Source organism: Lutra lutra, chromosome 18 (genome assembly GCF_902655055.1).
Source record: "Lutra lutra chromosome 18, mLutLut1.2, whole genome shotgun sequence".
Taxonomy (NCBI): Eukaryota; Metazoa; Chordata; class Mammalia; order Carnivora; family Mustelidae; genus Lutra; species Lutra lutra.
The window spans coordinates 1,929,148-1,947,309 of NC_062295.1; the positions used below are offsets into that span (position 1 = coordinate 1,929,148).

The window sequence follows — 18,162 nt, forward strand, 5'->3', positions numbered from 1 at the left end:
CAATCGCGAGCGCCCGGCGCGGGCGTGGGGGCGGGGCCGGGGCCGGGGCCCGGCGGCCCGGCGACGCGCGCCCCCCCTGGCCGGCCAATGGGAGGGCCGGGCGCATTTGAAAACTCGGGCGGGCGGCGGGGCAGGTTTGCGCCTGCGCTGGGCGCGCGGGGCTGACGGCTGTCGGGGGCGCGGGCGACGGAGTTGGCGGCGGCGACGGCGATGGGGAGCGGCGGTGGTGAGTGCCGGGCGCGGGCTGCGGGCGGACACTGGGCGGGGCGGCTCGGGCCCTTCGGCCTCGCGTGCAGGGCGTCACGGCGGCGTCCGTCCGGCGCGCGGTTTAAATGCCCGGTGGCGCCGCGGGTGCGGGTGGGCTTGGCGTGAACGTCCCGCGCCGGACCGGGCACCTGTCCCGGCCGGAGAGTAGCGCGACCCGCCTAGAGCGAGGGGACGAGGACGGTGTGGCGGCCCCATCCAGCTACCCCGTGGGCCCCAGGCGCCCCGCGCGGCCCGGTAATTGCTGGTAGGCGACCCCGGTGCGGAGCCGGGCAGGGCAGGAAGGCCTGCGGAGGGGGTCCCGCGGGCGGGCGGCGGGGAGGACGCCAGGTGAGAGGGGCGAGGGGCTCCTGCTGTATCCTCCCGGAGATGGGCAGGGGTCGGAGGGCAGAACCAGCATCCGCCCTGGCCACTCTTGCCCCAGTAGCCGAGTTCCAGGCTCGCCTGCTGTTTGCCTTAAGCACTTCCTGACTCTGAATGAATGACGGTGGCTGCGGGAATCCGCGGACCCCCCACTCTTTTATTTAACGCTTGTTTGGGACCAGAAATGCGGCCGGTTGCTTCTGTTCAGTCGTCTTCAGATACAACTGTGCCCGTCAGCGCAGCTCCCTTCCTGCACATCCCCGACACCATTCTGCTGTTCTTCCTCAGTGATCCACTGCCGGTGTGCCAAGTGTTTCTGTTACCCTACAAAGCGAAGAATAAAGAGGAGACCCCGAAACCTAACCATCTTGAGCCTCCCTGAAGATGTGCTCTTTCATATCCTGAAGTGGCTTTCTGTTGGGGACATCCTGGCTGTCCGAGCTGTAAGTCGCCAGATTAAAGTGGCGTCAGCCCTGTAGCTTGTTGGCCTGACTTGCTGGTTGTCCCATCAGGGCTTCCCGTTCTTCAATGTCAGAACAACATTTTGGCTACAAAAGAGGGAAGAGGCAATAAGCGTGATGTTGTTACTAGGTGTTTGAGGTTGTTGCAATCGGAAAGCTGAAACATAGTGCTGTATGTTTTGAATCCGTTCATTGCAATGTCTGACAGAGAAAGGACCCTAACGTGGTGGTGAAGTTCTCACCTCGTAAGAATAAGAGAGCATTAAAGAAAACAAAAATACATTCACGAAGACAAACCACATGTAGTATCGAGCCCTGAAAGGGACCCTGGGAGTTAGTTTGCACATACTCAACAGCAGCCTCCTTCAGACTGACTTACTCAAGGGCGTACCGCATATTGGTGGGAAAAGTCCACCAGGAACTTGTTTCTCTGACTCCCAAAGCCACCTCTGTGTGGTCATAATATCCACGCGTGCTGAGTATTCAATAGCAATGGAAACTTCAGCACCTGAAACGCTCGCCTGGGCTCAGGGCTCCCAGCTGGGGCACTTCCTGCCTCTGACCAGGGTGGTATTGAGTTTATTGGTCTTTTTCTAGACCCTCCATTGACCTCCAGACGCCAGCCATCTTCCCACTGGCAAAGCCCCAGGTAGAGGAGCACATACCATAATTCTGTTCTACTTGCTCCCGTTAGAGTCAAGTAGGGGATACACCCTTACAGGGGCGTCTCCTCCTTTCTCAGTCTGGATGCTTATTCCCCCTTCTGGCAGCACTGTCCCCACCTTTAGAGCCTCCGAGAAACTTGTTTCTTCCGTCTCTTAAAGCAGCCATGATTTTGATCCACAGGGGGCCCTCCATCTGTCTTTGTCCCATGTTCAAGGGCTCCAGGAGTGGGGCTTCTGGGAGGGCCCGTGGTAATCCCCCCCACTTCCGTTCTGCAGGTGCATTCCCACCTGAAATACCTGGTGGACAACCACGCCAGCGTGTGGGCATGTGCCAGCTTCCAGGAACTGTGGCCTTCTCCAAGGAACCTGAAGCTCTTTGAAAGGTATCCATGCCCCTGACCACAGCTCCGTTTTCTCCCGTCTCTGGCCTCCCTGGTATGCCAGCCTGTGTCCCAGCGCCTGACCTGGGCAGGCTTTTTTCCTTTTGCAGTTGCCCTCGCCCACACCTCACCCCCACGGAGGGACTGAGGGCTGTCAGCGTCACCTGTGGAGTCACATGAAGCACAGTCATTGGCCATCCGTGCCACCACCCCCACCAGACTCATTAGTCACTGTCATGCTTCGAAGGGTCTCCCTTGGGCTGGGACCAGTCTGCGTGATTCAAACACAGGTCACCTCCCTGTGGAAATTTTACTCAGCCCTCTTTTTATTTTTTTATTTTATTTTGTAGTTCAAAGCGTGTGATTTCACTCCTATTGGATTTTACTCCCTGGCTGATCCTGTCCTCCTGCTGGGGTTGGGACCCAGAGGGAGGGTCAGATCAGGTGTGAGCCCCTCAGCCCGGGAGCCCCGGCATGCTAGTGGCTAGACCTACTGTCCCTGTGTGTCAGTGGCTCGAGACAGGCCGCCTGAAACCTAAGCCACATACCATGTGATTTCTTCATTGAAGGTGTGCAACTCAGTGGTTTTTTGTAGAGTCACAGAGTTGTGCAAGCATCGCCACTAACTTGAGAACATCCTCACTACCCCCGTGGCAAAGCCAGAGGGAATAGGGGTTGACTTCAGTGCCCACTCCCTATTTTCCCTGCGATTCCCCCCAGTCCCGGGCAGCCCTACATCTGCCCACTTACCCGTGGATTTGCCTGCTGTGGGCATTTCACGTAAGGGGAGTCTTACAACATGTGGCGTTCTGTGGCTGCGTTCTTGTGCTTAGCACGCCTTTAAGGTTGGTCCATGTTATCGTGCGTCATGGATGAGTGATATTTGACTGCATTGCCTAAAAAATCCCCAGTTAGGAAACAAGTGTTCTAGCGTCGGGTGCCGTGGAGGGACAGGACCTTCCCGGGACAACACAGGTGATGCTGTATGTTTTTAATGGTCTAGGGCTGCCGAAAAGGGAAATTTTGAAGCTGCCGTGAAGCTGGGCATAGCCTACCTCTACAATGAAGGCCGTAAGTCCTCCCGGGGCTGGGGCTGGCCTCACCCAGCTCGGTGCTGACCTTGTAGAACAGGCATGAGCCCTTCCTCGCCCCTTCACCCCTTATCCCTGCCAGGTCCAGCTGCGGGCCTCTCTCCTCAGCAGCCTATGCTCACAGGAGTGGGATGCGCTGGTGAACTTTGAGTCCGTACGCTTTATTTTAACAAACCTTGTTTTGATGAATGCTCTGAGACTTAGAGTGGGGGGAGGGGAGGCTACTCAGGCAAGCCAGTCTTCCCCGCCCCCAGCAATGCCCTGCTCCATCCAGTGAACCCCGCAGCCCACGTGTAGGTGCTGGCCCCTCTCCTTCCTTGGCCATAGTTCCTCCCTGGAACTCCGGGGCAGCGATCAAAGAGTGCCTAATTCCGTGGGGTGTTCATAACATGGTAGCCCCGGCTCCAGTGGGAGGCAGGTCCAAGCAGGTCAAAGCCGGCCCGGTGCCTGAACTCCTTCGCCCCTCAGGGAACAGGTGCTCCTTGAAAGAACCTGTGTGGCCTCCTCCTGTCCCGGTGCCTGCCCTGTTGCTTAGCACACAGAACCAGCCTGCAGGGTGTCCGGTCGCACCCCCCAAACACATAAAGCCTGGGGAGAGCTGCTACACTGCTGCTTCTCAAAGATGTGGCATCTTGCCGAGACAGTCCCTGCTATAAGACTGTTGAGAGCAGTAGAGGCGAGGAGCAGTCCTGCTGCCCCATCAGACAGCGGCTCCAGACAGGACTCACGTGCCATCCGCCTCACCCGCCCCAAGTGTCCAAGCCAGCAGCTTGTACGCACCTCCCTCACAGTGTGGCGCAACCTCGCCACCAGCCAGATTTGGAACATTAGCCCCACAGGAAACACCACACCTGCTAGTGTGGGTTCAGGCTGTAGCTCCCAGCAGGAGGGAGGGTACTGGTGCCACCTCCGCAGGGGGACACCTTCCCAGACCTTCAGATCCTAGGCTGCTGGGAGGACCCTGGCAGTGACACGTGATTCGCAAGGTAGGGGAAGAAAGGGAGGAGACCCCATCTTGGAGGGCTCTGCTCTCCTTCAACACCAGCAGTGTTGTGCTGTGGCAGGCGTGAGATTGTCGACTTTGAAAAAAGCCATCGAGACTTCTGTGCACCTGTCCGTCAGAGACATCTGGGGTAACATTCTGTGTCCACAGTGTCTGTGTCTGATGAAGCCCGTGCGGAGGTGAACGGCCTGAAGGCTTCTCGCTTCTTCAGTCTCGCGGAGCGACTGAATGTGGGTACTGCACCCTTCATCTGGCTCTTCATCCGCCCTCCATGGTCGGTGTCTGGAAGCTGCTGCAAGGCCGTGGTTCATGAGAGCCTCAGGGCGGAGTGCCAGCTGCAAGGGGTGGGTCCTGGCGAGGGACACACGTGGGGCCGGCATGCCGGACGGTCCGAGCCCCATAGGGTGAGTAGAGACACTGGACCATGTAAGGCCAGGCACCTGACGGCAGTGGAGGTGTGGAAAATCGGGAGCATGGGCGTGGGAGCATCTAGAGATGAGCCAGCAGGAGAGGAAGCCTCACCACTGGGGCTCCCAGGGAATCCCACAAGGGGCTGGGCTGAAAATGCATTGACAGCTGGGAACACAGGACCCCAGCTCCTCGAAGCCTGAAATCAGGGAGTAGACCTCAGGGTAGGGTGTGAGCCAGGCGGGGGCCACAGGGACAGGTGGACGGGGAAGGGTGGTGCCCTGGAAGTCCTCTTTCCACCGATGACCACACTTTCTCCTCCTCTTCTCACTGCTCAGACCCACCGGGCGTCCATACTGCACTGCTTGGGGAGAGTGCTCAGTCTCTTCGAGGTGAGTCGTCCGTCCTGCCTGGACCCTGTGCCAGCCGCGGTGGCCCTGGGCCCCAAGCACATGGATGTGGAGCACGGGACTCCGTGTTTCTGTGCTGTCTGCCTTTCCAGCAGCTGCAGACACCAGGGAGCAGGAAGTACATGGGAAGCAGCAGGAGGGGTCATGCGGGGTGTAACGCCCAGGGCAGCTCCACTTGTAGGAAGCGGCCTAGAGCCTGGCAGAGTGTCCGAGTGCTCGCTGGGCCATGGGCTGGTTTTGTGGCCTGGCTCCGGGCAGCCTCTCCCGCTCTTCCCACAGACCTCCCTATGCTGAAGAAAGCTTTACCGAGCTCACGATTAAGAAGCCGGCTCTGCAGCAAACTCAGGGAAGGTGGTGGCTTCTGGTGACAGGTGCAGAAGCAGGGAGGGACACTGAGCGTGAGCGAGGCCCAGGAGAAGCCTCAAGAAAACCTGTGTGCCACCCTCTGGGAGGGCCGGTATGGAGGACTGACCCTCCGGCAGCCCAGAGCCGAGCCAAACACAAACCTCACCCTGGAGGGAGGGGGCCCGTGAGGGCAGAGCCCTGAAGCTCGCTTTTCCGGCAGTTGTGAGAGCACATATCTTGAGAGAAGTCGTTTCCACTCCCGGTTTAGTTAACTCATTTTGTTAAAAGAAAGACTCCCAAATATGATGACTGAGAGGTCTGTGGAGAGACCGTGGTGGCCCGTAGAAGCTGGTGTTCTGGGGGAGCAGGGTGGAGGGGGCCGCAGGGAGAGGCTGGTGTCTGCAGAGAGTGGGGCGGGGGCCGCTGAGACAGGCTGGAGTCTGGGAGCAGGTTGAAGAAAGCTGCTGTACTGGGGTTTGTTGTAGGATGAGGAGCGGAAGCAGCAGGCCCAGGACCTGTTTGAGGAGTCTGCCAATCAGGGCTGTCTGGCCAGCTCATACTTCCTCTGGGAACGTGACAGGAGGATGGACGTGAGTGGGCTGGGGTCTGGGGAGAGGAGGCTGTGTGTTGGCCAAAGGTGCGGTCTCCAGATGGGCCCTCGGCAAGGTTGTGTCTGCATGGGTGTGGGCGGGCCCTTCGGCAGCTCCCCGAGCACCAGGAGCCTCCGGCCAGCAGCTGCTCCCATAGCTGCCCCCAGCAACCACCACCATTTCATAGATAAGGGGCTGGGAAGGAGGCCAAGCTGTAGACCCTCTGGGGGTATTGGGAAGAACATTTAAGATTCGATGGGTTGATTCTGAGTTTTCCAGAGACACAACTGTGTAATAGCACGGTGCCTCTCTCCCGTTGACAGATGTCAGATCCCGGGCGATGCCTCCACAGCTTCCGGAAACTCAGGGACTACGCGGCCAAAGGCTGCTGGGAAGCACAGGTGAGGCAGGAGCTGGCCTTCTCCGTCCAGCTCCTCTCGTGGTGCGGAGACTGCCCGGGCTCCTGCTCAGAGGCAGTAGGACCGGCCCAGGGCAGCGCCAGGCCTTCCAGGAGTGTAGCTACGGGGTACGTGGTGCGGGGGGGCCTGCCAGTGCTTCTTCCCTGCGCCTCACCCAGGAGCCTCCAAGCCCGCCTCTCTGTTCTCGGGTGCCGCTGCGCTCGGTCTGCCTTGAGCGCTTGTGATGTCCCGCTACCCAGGTCAGCCAGGGTTAGGACCAGGACACGAGGGATTTGCCGGGGGTGTTCTCCTGGGGCTCTCCTGTTACAGCTGTAAGGAATCCTCGTTTAGGACAAATCAAAGACAGTCCCCCTTTGCCAAGCAGGTGGAAATGCTCTTGTTGCCCTGCCAAGGGCGGTGTTCGAGAGTCCTCTGCCCTAAAAGTGAGGGAAGAAATTACAGAGCAGTAGGTGGCCCAGCCTGACGGGTCACAGATGCAGCGACGTTTGTGTCTCAGGCAGTCAGCAGATCTGCGGCAGCGAGAGCACTGAATAGTACGGTTCCCTCAGCAACTCTAACTCATTGTAAGAATAGCAACATTCTGACGTCGTGCTCCTGCACAGGAGGAAATAGAAACAGCTGGTCCGAGTCCGGGGCAGCGTGCCCCCTCAGTGCTAGTCGTTGGGGCACACAGCTCAGCAAGAGCGTGTGTATGTAGGTCTTTTCTCTGTGCGTGTTGAGTGGATCCTTAATATTCTGAAAACACCCTTTTTTCACGATAGCACTTTTTGCTGGCAAAGATGTGATAAAATAGCATTCTCTTAGCTGGTATGAAAATCCACGTGGCCCTTTCAGAAAATACTTAGGCACGGCTGCCCCTGTGGGTGACCATGTAAGCAGACGGGGACCAGCCCCGAAACGGCTGCACCGAGATGTTCCTCAGAGTAATAAAACAGATCAAACCCTGAAAGGAGGAACAGATGAGACGTGCTTACAGGAGTTTCACATGCTAAGGAACCATGTTAACGCTAAGTGAGCTGAGAGAAGATAAACGCCTGTGCGTTATGATCAAGAATGCGTGGAAACATCTAGAAGGAAATACCTAGAAATGGTTGCTAGTTACCACTGGAGGGCCAGAGGTGCCGGGGCCCATGCCAAGTGGAGGACGCGGTTCAGTCAACCCACACACTCAGCTACCAAGGCAGGTGCTGTTAGGCCCTTGTGAGAAGGGAAACTGAGGTACACAGCAGTTTGTTTGCCTGTGGCGTTCACACAGACCCAGGTTTTAAAGCCAAGTCATCTATACTTCCAGCCGGTTTGGGCCACTTTGCTACGCTGACTCTGTTATGCGCGTTTTGTCCCTCTCGAAGTCTGTTACCACGTGATGTGGTGTTTATTTCACAAGGAGTAGTTAAAACCTGCGCCGTGCTGCTTCCGGAAGGCGGAGAAGGTGTACACACCCCTGTGTCCACACCGTCTTCTCCCTCAGCAGCCCGCGGCTTCGCGCTCACGGCCGTGTCTGTCCCCGCAGCTGTCTTTAGCCAAAGCCTGTGCGCACGGAAGCCAGCTGGGCCTCGACGCCAAGTCCTCGGACGGCGTGGTGCGCCAGCTCTTCCAGACCTCCCGCGCCGTGGGCAAGCAGCAGGTCTTCTCCGTGCAGAAGGGCCTCAGCGACACCATGAGGTGAGGACCTCGAGGGCCAGTGTCTGCTCGGGACAGTGGGCGAGGCTGAGCGGTGGCAGGGCTCCAGGGGTAGAGGGGCTGCCTGTCCCGTTCCACCCCAGCCTCCGCCGGGTGTTATCCCAGGCTTCAAAGGGAAAACATCCCCCGTGGGTGCCTGTGCTTGTTTCCTTTTTAATCCTCAGAACGTGTTAAACCATTTTAACAACATTTGTGTCGCCGGTTTCAGCGCCAAAACACATCTTCTTTACGCCGCCTTGTGTGGGCGTCGGTGTGGCCAACGAGGGTCCGTGACCCTGGGGGTGGCCTCCAGCCCCCCATGCCCTGCTGCTTCCTACGACCCACCCACCGCCGAGGCTTTTCACTCCATCACGGGAGACGATCAAAAATAACGGGGACATAAATAATTCTTTAAGCTTCCACCAGATTCTAGATATGCTTTGAAGGAACGCCCCGGGGGTCAGTCCGTTGGGCGTCCGACTCTTGATTTGGGCTCAGGTCATGATCTCAGGGCGCTGAGCTCGAGCCCCGCATCAGGCTCTGTGTGGGGCATGGAGATTGCTTAAGATTCTCTCTCTCCCTCTCCCTGTCTCCATTTTATCTCTAAAAAAATCACTCAATTAATTAAACGCATGCTTCGGGTTTCGAAGGGCCAGGCTCTGGCTGTACTCCAGCAGCTCCTAGGACGTGCTCAGTAGATGTTTGTGTTAATAGGATTGTGCCTTCCCTGAAGGGACTTGGTGTCACGCACATGGTGTGGGGACGCATATCCTGTGTCAGCAAGCCCTTGTGCTCTGGAACCCTGGGCCAGTGCCGGCGGCTGCGGCCCCCTTCTCTCCCACTTATTCCTCCTCCTGTGGGAAGCTGTATCCTGAGAGCACCTTGTACCCCTCTCCATCAGCCCTTCTTTGGGGGACTGTGGCTGTTCTGTTTTGGGGGACACTTTCTTCTGTTCCAGAACAACAGAATTTTGTTGAAATACTAACATCACCTCAGCCTTTGAGTTGAACTTCTTTTCATTTTTCTCTATACCGAGCCACAGCTACCTTTTTTGTTTTTTACACTGAGGTGTATCTGACATACGACATTGTGTTGGTTTAGGATTTAGCCATTTTTAAGTGTACAATTGGGTTGTTTTTTTTTTAAGATTTTATTTATTTGAGAGAGAGCGTGCACAAGCGAGCAGGGGGAAGGGCAGAGGGAGAGGGAGAAGCAGACTCCCCGCTGAGCAGGAAACCTCCCACCCCCCCAACACAGGGCTCGATCCCAAAACCCTGAGATCATGATCTGAGCCAAAGGCAGACACTTAACAACTGAGCCACCCCGGCGCTCTGGGTGGTTGGTTTTTAGAAGTCCCATTGTTAAGGTCACTAAGTCTGGGTAGGGGGGCGTCCTCTTCTGTTCCCAGTGTTGGCTGGTTTAAACCTCATACACCTGGCGGCACTCACATGCTCTTCCAGCTTTGGGAGGAAACACAGGCTGTCTCAGGCTGTCTTTCTTCCCTACATCCCGTTCCTGGCCTGTGGCAGACACTTCCATCCAGCACCTGGAACTCTTGCCCGGAACTCGGTGGCTTTGTGTCTTTTCCCTCTCGCTCCTGGTCTCCTCTTTGTTCAGAGAGGCGTGGACCACCCTTGGGGTCCTCCATGGCACCCAGCACTCCCCCTTGTGGTCTGCGGCGCTGGCCCCAGGTTGAGCCCCCTTGAGGAGGGACCCCTCATCTGTGAGCTCCACCTGGGCTGCGGGGTGCCTGAGAAGTCCAGTGCCAGGCTCGGGGCGTCCTCCTTGAGCTCCATTCCTGCTCTCTGCCCCACTGCAGAGGGTCGAGATAAATGTCCCCCTGTGGACAGGCCACTCCTCGGGGAGGATTTGGGTTTGCAGGAGGACTGGAGGTCTTGCCAGCTTTGTGTGACTGTTCCCCAGCCCTGTGATCTATCCTCAGCCCTACAGGGTGGCCCCCCTCATCCCCTACCTGTGTCTGGGCTCCTCCGGTACCTGGCAGTCCCTGGGGAGAAGGCAGGGGACACAGGTGTGTGAGCCCAGCTTCCTCCTAGGACCTAGCAACCTTGGGGCCCTCCCAGCCCCCTTAGAGCCAGCGCCTCCGGCCGGGACGAATTCCCGGGTACGTAGACGGCGCTGCAGATGACCTGCTCACTCTCTGAGGACGGGTGGGCCAGGCGGGAATGGGGTGCTTGCCCTCGTTTTCAGGGCTGGCGCTTGTCCTGCAGGTACATCTTGATTGACTGGCTGGTGGAAGTGGCCACCATGAAGGACTTCACGAGCCTGTGCCTTCACCTGACCGTGGAGTGCGTGGACCGGTACCTGCGGCGGAGGCTGGTGCCCCGGTACAGGCTCCAGCTGCTGGGCATTGCCTGCATGGTCATCTGCACCCGGTAGGGAGCCCCCCGGGGCGGGGGCTGCGGGACAGGCTTCCCCGGCGGGCTTAGTGCTGAAATGAGCCCTCAGTGTCGCACCTCACCAGATGGGGGTCTGAGCTGCGGGGAGAGCGCAAGCAGAGTAGTTCTCCCCAGGCGGTGACCGAACCTCGGCGTGTGGGCGGCCCCTCACCCTGGCCTGCGCGGACCCCGAAGAATGGCCTTGCTCGGTGGGTGCAGGCCCAGTCCTTCTTCCCCTGGCCCCTGAGAGTGATGTGGAGACCTGCCCTCTAGGGTCTCCCTGCTGAGCTCACAGAAAGCCCCTTCTCAGCGGTCGAGCTCCCTAGCCTGCGTCACCAGAGACGAGCAGTTAGAGGGTCTCACGCCCCCAGCCGGCTCCCAGAATACCCCAGTCCCACCGCGAATACAGGGTGCCTCCTCGGACAGCTGCCTGCACCCCTGGCAACTCTGACTCTTCACGTGGGACCAGCTTACGTTTTACCTAAATCTGCCCCAGTTTTGCCCTGGAAGCATCTGCGTGTTCTTGTTTTTTTACATCCTGTGTGGTCTGCCGTGCCCCTGGCAGTGTTCTGCAGACTGGCTGTCCTTGTCTGTGACCGTGGGGGGTGAGAGACAGGCTCGCCACGCATAGTGGGGTACGCTCAAACACGCGCACTTCCTTTGCACGTAGCCCAGAGGCAGGGGGTCCAGGCTTACGTTGTTGGGGTGGTTTTTGTATGTCACGAGGTCACGGAAAGCTCCAGCTCCTGTCTTAGTCTCTGCCACCCCTGGTAACCCCTGAGCCCACTGTGTCCAACTTCGCAGTGCGCTAGGTCACAAGGCCATGAGAGGAATAGGACGTGCGGTCTGTAGGGGACCAGTGTGGGCTTGGGACCGCAGGCAGGGTGTGTTCGTGGGACCCTGTGTGTCCAGACCTTCTCACTAGAGGTGGCAGAACAGACAGGCCTCACCGCCTCGTGCCCAAGCAGCATAATTACATCCTTGTAATCGGAAACAGAGCTACTGGGCCACCAACTGGCAAGCAGTGAGATGCTTTATACAGACCTAGAGGCAGAGATGCCCACCTCTGCTTGGAGCGGCACGTGCTACGGCCCTTTGCCCGGGAGCTCCAACACCCGCCCCGCCGGGCCTGCTCCGGCCTCACGCTCCCCACACCTGTGCTCTCCGATCTCCCATCTCCTCTCTTGGCCAAGCAAACGGGGCAGCTACAGAGGCCCCAGGACAGAGCAACCACCAGCTTGGCCCTGCTCCCCTGCTGGCAGTCTGCCCGACCAGCGTGTTCCCTGCTAGTTGGGGCCACTGGAGAGTAGAGAACAGGGTGGCTGCCTGCTTAACGGACAATGGAGATTCCTGTGGCCACGCCTGTGCTGAGCACACACCTTCCAGCAAGCCCCAGCTCTTGTCCTGCTGGCTCCCTGGCTTCCAGGTTCAAGCTCTTGTTTACATGCGCTCTGCAGAGGGTGGCCTAATCCTCAGGTCACCAGAGGATTGACCAGACCCGTCATTCGTGGGTGTCTCATGCGACACCGGCTTGCCTGGAGCCTGGCCCCTCCCACAGCTGGCACCAGTCCCGCCTCCTTTGCAGAGCCTTGGGACAGGGTCACACAAGCTCATCTCTTCCTCCCGGGAGCTGTGGGCAGTCCAGTCTGCTCTTTGACTCCCACCCCCCGTCACTGGGGGCTCAAGTGATGGCTGCCTCCAGGGAGAGCAGACTCAGCGCTCAGACCCCTTCTTGACGTTCCAGGTTTATCAGCAAGGAGATCCTGACGATCCGCGAGGCCGTGTGGCTCACGGACAACACATACAAGTACGAGGACCTGGTGCGGATGATGGGAGAGATCATCTCTGCCCTGGAAGGGAAGATTCGGGTAAGCAGCCATTGGCGGTTTCCTTTCACATCAGAGTTGAAGTCATGGGAGGGACAGGAGGAACCAGGGGCTCCTGCCCGGTGTGAGCTTTCCTGCTCCAAAAGATCTGCCTGGACCCAGAGGGCTCGAGGCTGGAGCTGCCTCTGGTCACCGCGACCCTGGTGCCCGTGTGAACATGGGTGGGGCCGCCGCCCTGTTGAGCGGGTGGGTGAGCTCTCTGCATGCCAGGACCGCACGTAACCTCCCTGTCCCATCTAGGTCCCCACTGTGGTGGATTACAAGGACGTCCTGCTGACGCTGGTCCCCGCAGCACCAAGAACCCAGCACCTGTGCAGCTTCCTGTGTGAGCTTTCACTGCTGCACACCAGCCTGGCTGTGTACGCCCCGGCCCGTCTGGCCGCCGCCACCCTGCTGCTCGCCAGGCTGACGCACGGGCAGAGTAAGGAGCCCGCCCTCCGCCGGCTGCTCAGCGGGGGCTGAGCCAGGGCCTGGGGGGTCCCCTGAGTTGGGACACGGGATGCGACTCTCCTACAAAGGGGAGGGAGAGACAAGTGGCATGCCCGCCCCGGACCAGGACACACAGGCGTGGACGGAAGCTGTCCTTTGGGGGTGAGCTGAACAGGGGACTCCAGCACAGAATTCCCGCACCGCCAACAGTGAGCCTGGGGCATATGTAACCCCGAGCTCCAGGAAACTGCACGGCAGAACTGTGGGGGCCCTGGGGCGCAGCGGGGATGGCATCAGCACGGCCCCAGCACCCGGCTTTCCTCCCCAGCACAGCCCTGGACCCCGCGGTTGTGGGACCTGACCGGGTTCTCCTGCGAAGACCTCACACCCTGTGTCCTGAGCCTCCATCAGAAGTGGTGAGTCTGCAGACGGACACGAGCCCCCACCCAGCCGCCACGGAGGCTTCGTCCTCACGTCCCGCGGGGACGTGGCTGGCAGCCCTCACACACACCTTCCCCGCAGTGTGCTGTGTTCTCATGGTCGACATGTAAAAACGCCAGGCCACGTTCGTCCCCGTTCAGGTTTGACACTGGATGAGCGTGCAGCAGCCCCTCCCAACCGCAGCTCGTCCCGCAGGCAGCTGACGGTACTAGAAACATTGAGGCTGGCTTCCTGAGCCGTGTTCAGTGTGGCGGGGGACAGCTTGTCCCCTGGCTTAGGGGCCGGCCGGCTGCAATGGCTTCCTGCCACAGCCCTGTCCCTCGCCCGCTCACTCTGGTTTCTGCTGCCGACACGTGCCTGTGCCAGACCCCAGCCACCAGCTCCTCTGCCCGTCCACGCTCCGCACATTCTTCCCCCGCGTGAGGGGCTGGACAGTTCCGGCCTTCTGTCTGTCCTTGGGCACCTCTAGGATTCAGAGTACATCTGAGTCCCAGGACCTAGTCCCTGCTGCTGCCTTGTCCAGGCCAGAGCCCTGCTCCCTTCTCTAGCCATGCCTCCTTGTCATAGATCGAATTGGCTGCTTGGCAGGTGTGCCTCAGTCATCCTAGCGGGGACCTGGGGCCTGCCATTTCTCTCCGTTCCCGAGTCTCCCTGGCTCTGGAGGCCTGTGCTGCCTGCGCGTACGCATTCCCCAGCTGCCCCCTGAATTATCTCAGTGACTGCCTCTGTTGGTGGGGGGGTCCCTGCTCCGTACGCCATCCAGAATGAGATCGGAGCTCTCTGGCCAGGCCCCAAGCCCCTGGGGGAATCCCCCTCTCTGGCCGGCTCCCTGCCTTGCTCCACCATGGGGAACCGGTCACCGTGTCCTGGGGCCAGCATGTGCGCTGGCCGACTCTGTTTTCCATTGTGTCTACTCACAGCCAATGGATGGGAAGTGTGGGTGAGCTGATGGGTCCACATGTGTGTGTCATTGCTCCTATGATGGGTGTGAACAGTCCTTACCTGACACCAGCTCCCAGTAGTTGCTGCTAGGCTGTTCCCCTGCCTCCCAGAGTTGTTTTTTATTTTCACGTCAGATAAATTGGAAACACTTTTTACCAGCGAAACTTCTTTCTTAAGCATACCGTGCATATTCGGTCACGCAACCGTCCCGACGGTCAGTTGTAGACCACGGCGGCACCCTCAAAGCCCGCACTCCTCGTGGGTCAGGCCTGTGCTCCCCAGCCCCGGCTTTCCCTTTCTCTGGATTTTCCAGTTCTGGACACTTCAGAGAAACGCAGTCCTGTTCATGTGGCCCTTTGGGACCAGCCTGTCACCTACGTAACACTTCCACTGGCTTTGCAGTCTGCTGCCCAGGCAGACCACGTCTTGCTCATTTGTGCCCTGGTGGACGTGGGGGCTGTTGGGAATGAGGCAACTGTGGACATCCGTGCGGGGTGCCCCATCTCCCCTGCCGTCGCTAGGCTGTTTCTAAACACCTGTTGTACTCTCTCGCTTCAGCGAGTGCAGGCTAAAACGGAGTCCCTTGGGCTGGGGGTGCTGCTGTCGCTGCCCCAGAGCCCAGCCTGTGGCCCTGCTGTCCCTCACGTGTACCCCCGTTTGCAGCTTCCACGATGATGCCCCCAAGGACTACAGGCAAGTGTCTCTGACCGCCGTGAAGCAGCGGTTCGAGGACAAGCGCTATGAAGAGATCAGCCAGGAAGAGGTGCCCACACCCTGGCCCCCCAAGGCCCCCCCCCAGACACCAGCCCCTCCAGGCCTCGTCCTGCCCTCTGACCCGGTCTCCTTGCAGGTGCTGAGCTACGGGCAGCTGTGCGCAGCTCTGGGAGTGAAGCAGGGCAGCCCGGAGCCCGCGGCTTTCCTCAGCACGGGGGACATCCACGCCTTCCTCACCTCTCCGTCAGGAAGGAGGACCAAGCGGTGCGTGAGCCCCGGGTCCGGAACTGCGTGTGCTGGGCCTGGATTCCCTCGTGGCCCCTGCGGCTGTCTTGAGAGGCTCCGTGGACCCCCTTTTACACAGGGGGCTCCTAAGATGTAGCAGGGAGAAGCAAACAGGTCCCACAAAAAATGTAGCTGGGGTTGAATCCAGGCCTTGGTTCCTGCGCCCCATCTCCATTCAGCAGCCCTGTCCTCTCTCTGGTGCAGCGGGCCGCTCCAAGCGAAGACGGTCTTGAGCCCCACACAGGCACCCGCGTGCCACCCTGTTCCACGGTGTTGCTCTCACTCTCAGCCTGGCCCCTCCACACTTCCCGGCTGGCCCTGTCCCCACTCTCCTCTCCCGAGTCTATGCCGCACGTATCCCTGTCCCAGCATTCTGGTGTGATCCCCTGGAATCACTTGCTTCCCCCGCCTTACCCACCCCAGGAACTCCTGTCAATCCCGCCAAGTCCCGAGCGCAGCCCCTCACTGTGCCGCCGGCCCTGCCTCTAGGAACCTTGCCGTGAGCTTTCCAAGGGTGGGCAGCTACAGAGGGCCAGGCTGGGCCTCCCACACTGCTGCCTGTGACCAGGCTGCTGGCTCTTCCCTCCTGCAGGAAGCGGGAGAACAGCCTCCAGGAGGACAGGGGCAGCTTCGTCACCACACCCACTGCCGAGCTGTCCAGCCAAGAGGACATGCTGCTGGGCAGCTTTCTGGACTGGAGCCTGGACTACTGCTCTGGCTACGAGGGTGACCAGGAAAGCGAAGGAGAGAAGGACGGTGACGGTGAGCACTGGGACCTAGAGACCACCCAGATGCCCCCTTGGAAGGAGGGGGTCCACGCCCGGGAGGCATGAGAGAGCAGAGCCCCTAGAACACCAGAGCAAGGTGGGGGGCCGGGGGGCCAGGAGAGAAGACCTGTGTCCAGGCCCGTGAAAGGGCCTCACCAGGGCAGGGAGGCAGAAGAGACCTTGTCTGGAATTCATGAGCAGATGTTTCTAGAACGTCATGTGAAATGTGCCACCTGCTGCCCTTTTTGGGCTCTGTGCCTTGTGCACCCCTCCAGAGCTGCCTGTGGAGCCTTTGCCCTTGTGTTCTCGAGCAGCTAAACATGAAGGAAGCCCAGCTCAAGTAGATTCTGTCAACTTTCCCATCGCTTGCCGTGGTGTCCACTTGGGGATTAAGTAAATTATCGATGACTAGTCCATAGTTGCTTCCTGCTGTCCCCCAAGTCACGATGAGTGCCACCTTCAATTTCTTACCCAAAGGAGAGCAGTACAGGGGACTGTCCAGTGAGAGCCATACCTGTCCTGGTCAAGAGATGGACCCTGGGCCACTGGGGTCCTGACTGGGCAAGCGGGGGCACCCCATTGCTTGGGCGGTGGCCACATCTCTCTCCCCGTGTCTCCCACAGTGACGGCCCCCAGTGGCATCCTTGATGTCACCGTGGTCTACCTGAGCCCCGAACAGCACTGCTGCCAGGAATCAAGTGATGAGGAGGCCTGCCCAGAGGACAGGGACCGCCAGGACCTGCACACCTGGGTACCGGGCCCCCAGACACCTCCGACGCCAGGGCCTGAGCCTCGGCTCTGCGGCACGAGGGAGCCAGGCGGGGACAGCGTGACCTCAGGGTACTCCTCCATCAGCAGCGCAAGCCCCACAAACTCCGTGGACGGCATCTCGAGGGGCCCTCGTCAATCTACCTCAGCGCTATCCCCAGGCAGCGACTCAAACACACACCCTTGCCACCACCATGCCAAGAAGTCATGTTTACAGTGTCACTCTCCAAGCCTTCTGGAGAGCAGCATTCCCCAGGTGAAGAGGAAAAACCTATAGACCCCCAGCAAGGAGGAGGAGAGGGACCTGAGCCGGGCTTGCTGAGGCTGCACACGTGCCCCCACTCGTCGCGAGGAACGTCTGCTGAGGGAGGGCTGCTGCCGCACTAGGGAGCCGAGGGGGCACTGGAGGTGGACATCCTGTGGGCCCTTAGTGGCTCTCGCACAGGGAACGGAGAGAACACGGGACGCTAAGTCTCTTTCTCCAGGGTAGTCCCATGCGAGCCGTCAGAATGTCTGAATCAGAACAAAACCTCAGATTCTTTGTTTTGGAAACTTAGCCTCAAAGTAATCATGCCCACCCTGGGAAGCCTGTGTCTCTGTTCCCTCTTGTGTCTGTCCTGCTCTCCCTGGGGAGCTAGAGCCCATGCCCTGATCTCCCTGGCCCCCACTGAATCCCATCCCAGGAGCCAATAGCTTTCACAGTTGAGAACATGTGTGACCAGGTGGCCGGGCACAGCTCCACTCCTGGCATCTATCTGGTTTGGGGTTCCAGTGGGGAGCTGACAGCTCTGAGCACACAACTGTCCTCATACGCCCCCCCCCCCAGCTCCCATCCTCACTTGGTGGCAGGTCCCCTGCTGAGGGAGACGCCCCTGCACACTGCTGTGTACTACAGTGGACCACAGGTGGGGGGCCCTGACTGCTTTCAGGCCAGGGCCTGGATGTCTTGGCCCTAAGCTCCCTGCCCACCACACGCTCCGCTCCTGCAGAAGTCTGTCCTTCCTCCAGAGTGATTTGTCTTTGTCCCCAGCAGGTGGTGTCCGTGTGAACACCTCTCTCTGCACTGAATTTCTAGGCCATTTCCTTTCGTGTCTTTATTTCCATCCTTCGTTCTTCTAAGATGGAAACAAAAGAAAAATTAAAGATAGAAGGTGTTAAATTTTTAAAGAGAGATTCTTAACTTCATTTAGGGTCCACTAAAGGAAAAAGGAGCATGTGATTCAGACCTGTGAGTGGTCTCCTGACCCTCTTCCCAGAGAGATCAGAAAAAAAGTTAAATGTCTCATAACATCTGAGGTGACCCCAGGGCAGAAACGTGAGACTCATAGGACCTGTCCCCACCTGCTGGCTGCGGGTGGATCTGCTTGTGTTCCTGAGGCTCCCCGACACCTGCCACCTCCTGAGTACTGCAGCCCAAACCGGCGGGATCTGCTCCAGACCGCCCCCCACCCCCAGGTCAGGTGGACCACTCAGGGA

General features: G+C 59.2%; 1 protein-coding gene across 1 annotated transcript; it reads left to right on the forward strand.

Annotated features, from left to right (window-relative positions):
* The first annotated feature begins 107 nt into the window (after positions 1-107).
* Positions 108-17,849, forward strand: CCNF (cyclin F). The gene is made up of 17 exons (XM_047714341.1): positions 108-226; positions 916-1,070; positions 2,030-2,136; positions 3,137-3,204; positions 4,378-4,631; positions 4,974-5,027; positions 5,876-5,980; positions 6,304-6,381; positions 7,910-8,061; positions 10,287-10,451; positions 12,199-12,322; positions 12,581-12,761; positions 13,098-13,185; positions 14,816-14,915; positions 15,003-15,130; positions 15,744-15,913; positions 16,542-17,849. Exons 1-17 carry the CDS (start codon positions 211-213, stop codon positions 16,961-16,963), a joined length of 2,367 nt encoding a protein of 788 aa, XP_047570297.1. The 5' UTR covers positions 108-210; the 3' UTR covers positions 16,964-17,849.
* The last annotated feature ends 313 nt before the right edge of the window (positions 17,850-18,162 follow it).

Coding starts and splice junctions, on each gene's coding strand:
- CCNF (XM_047714341.1), top strand. Junction 3,205..4,377: donor CTACCTCTACAATGAAGGCC/GTAAGTCCTCCC, acceptor CTGTGTCCACAG/TGTCTGTGTCTGATGAAGCC. Junction 13,186..14,815: donor CTGAGCCTCCATCAGAAGTG/GTGAGTCTGCAG, acceptor CCCCGTTTGCAG/CTTCCACGATGATGCCCCCA.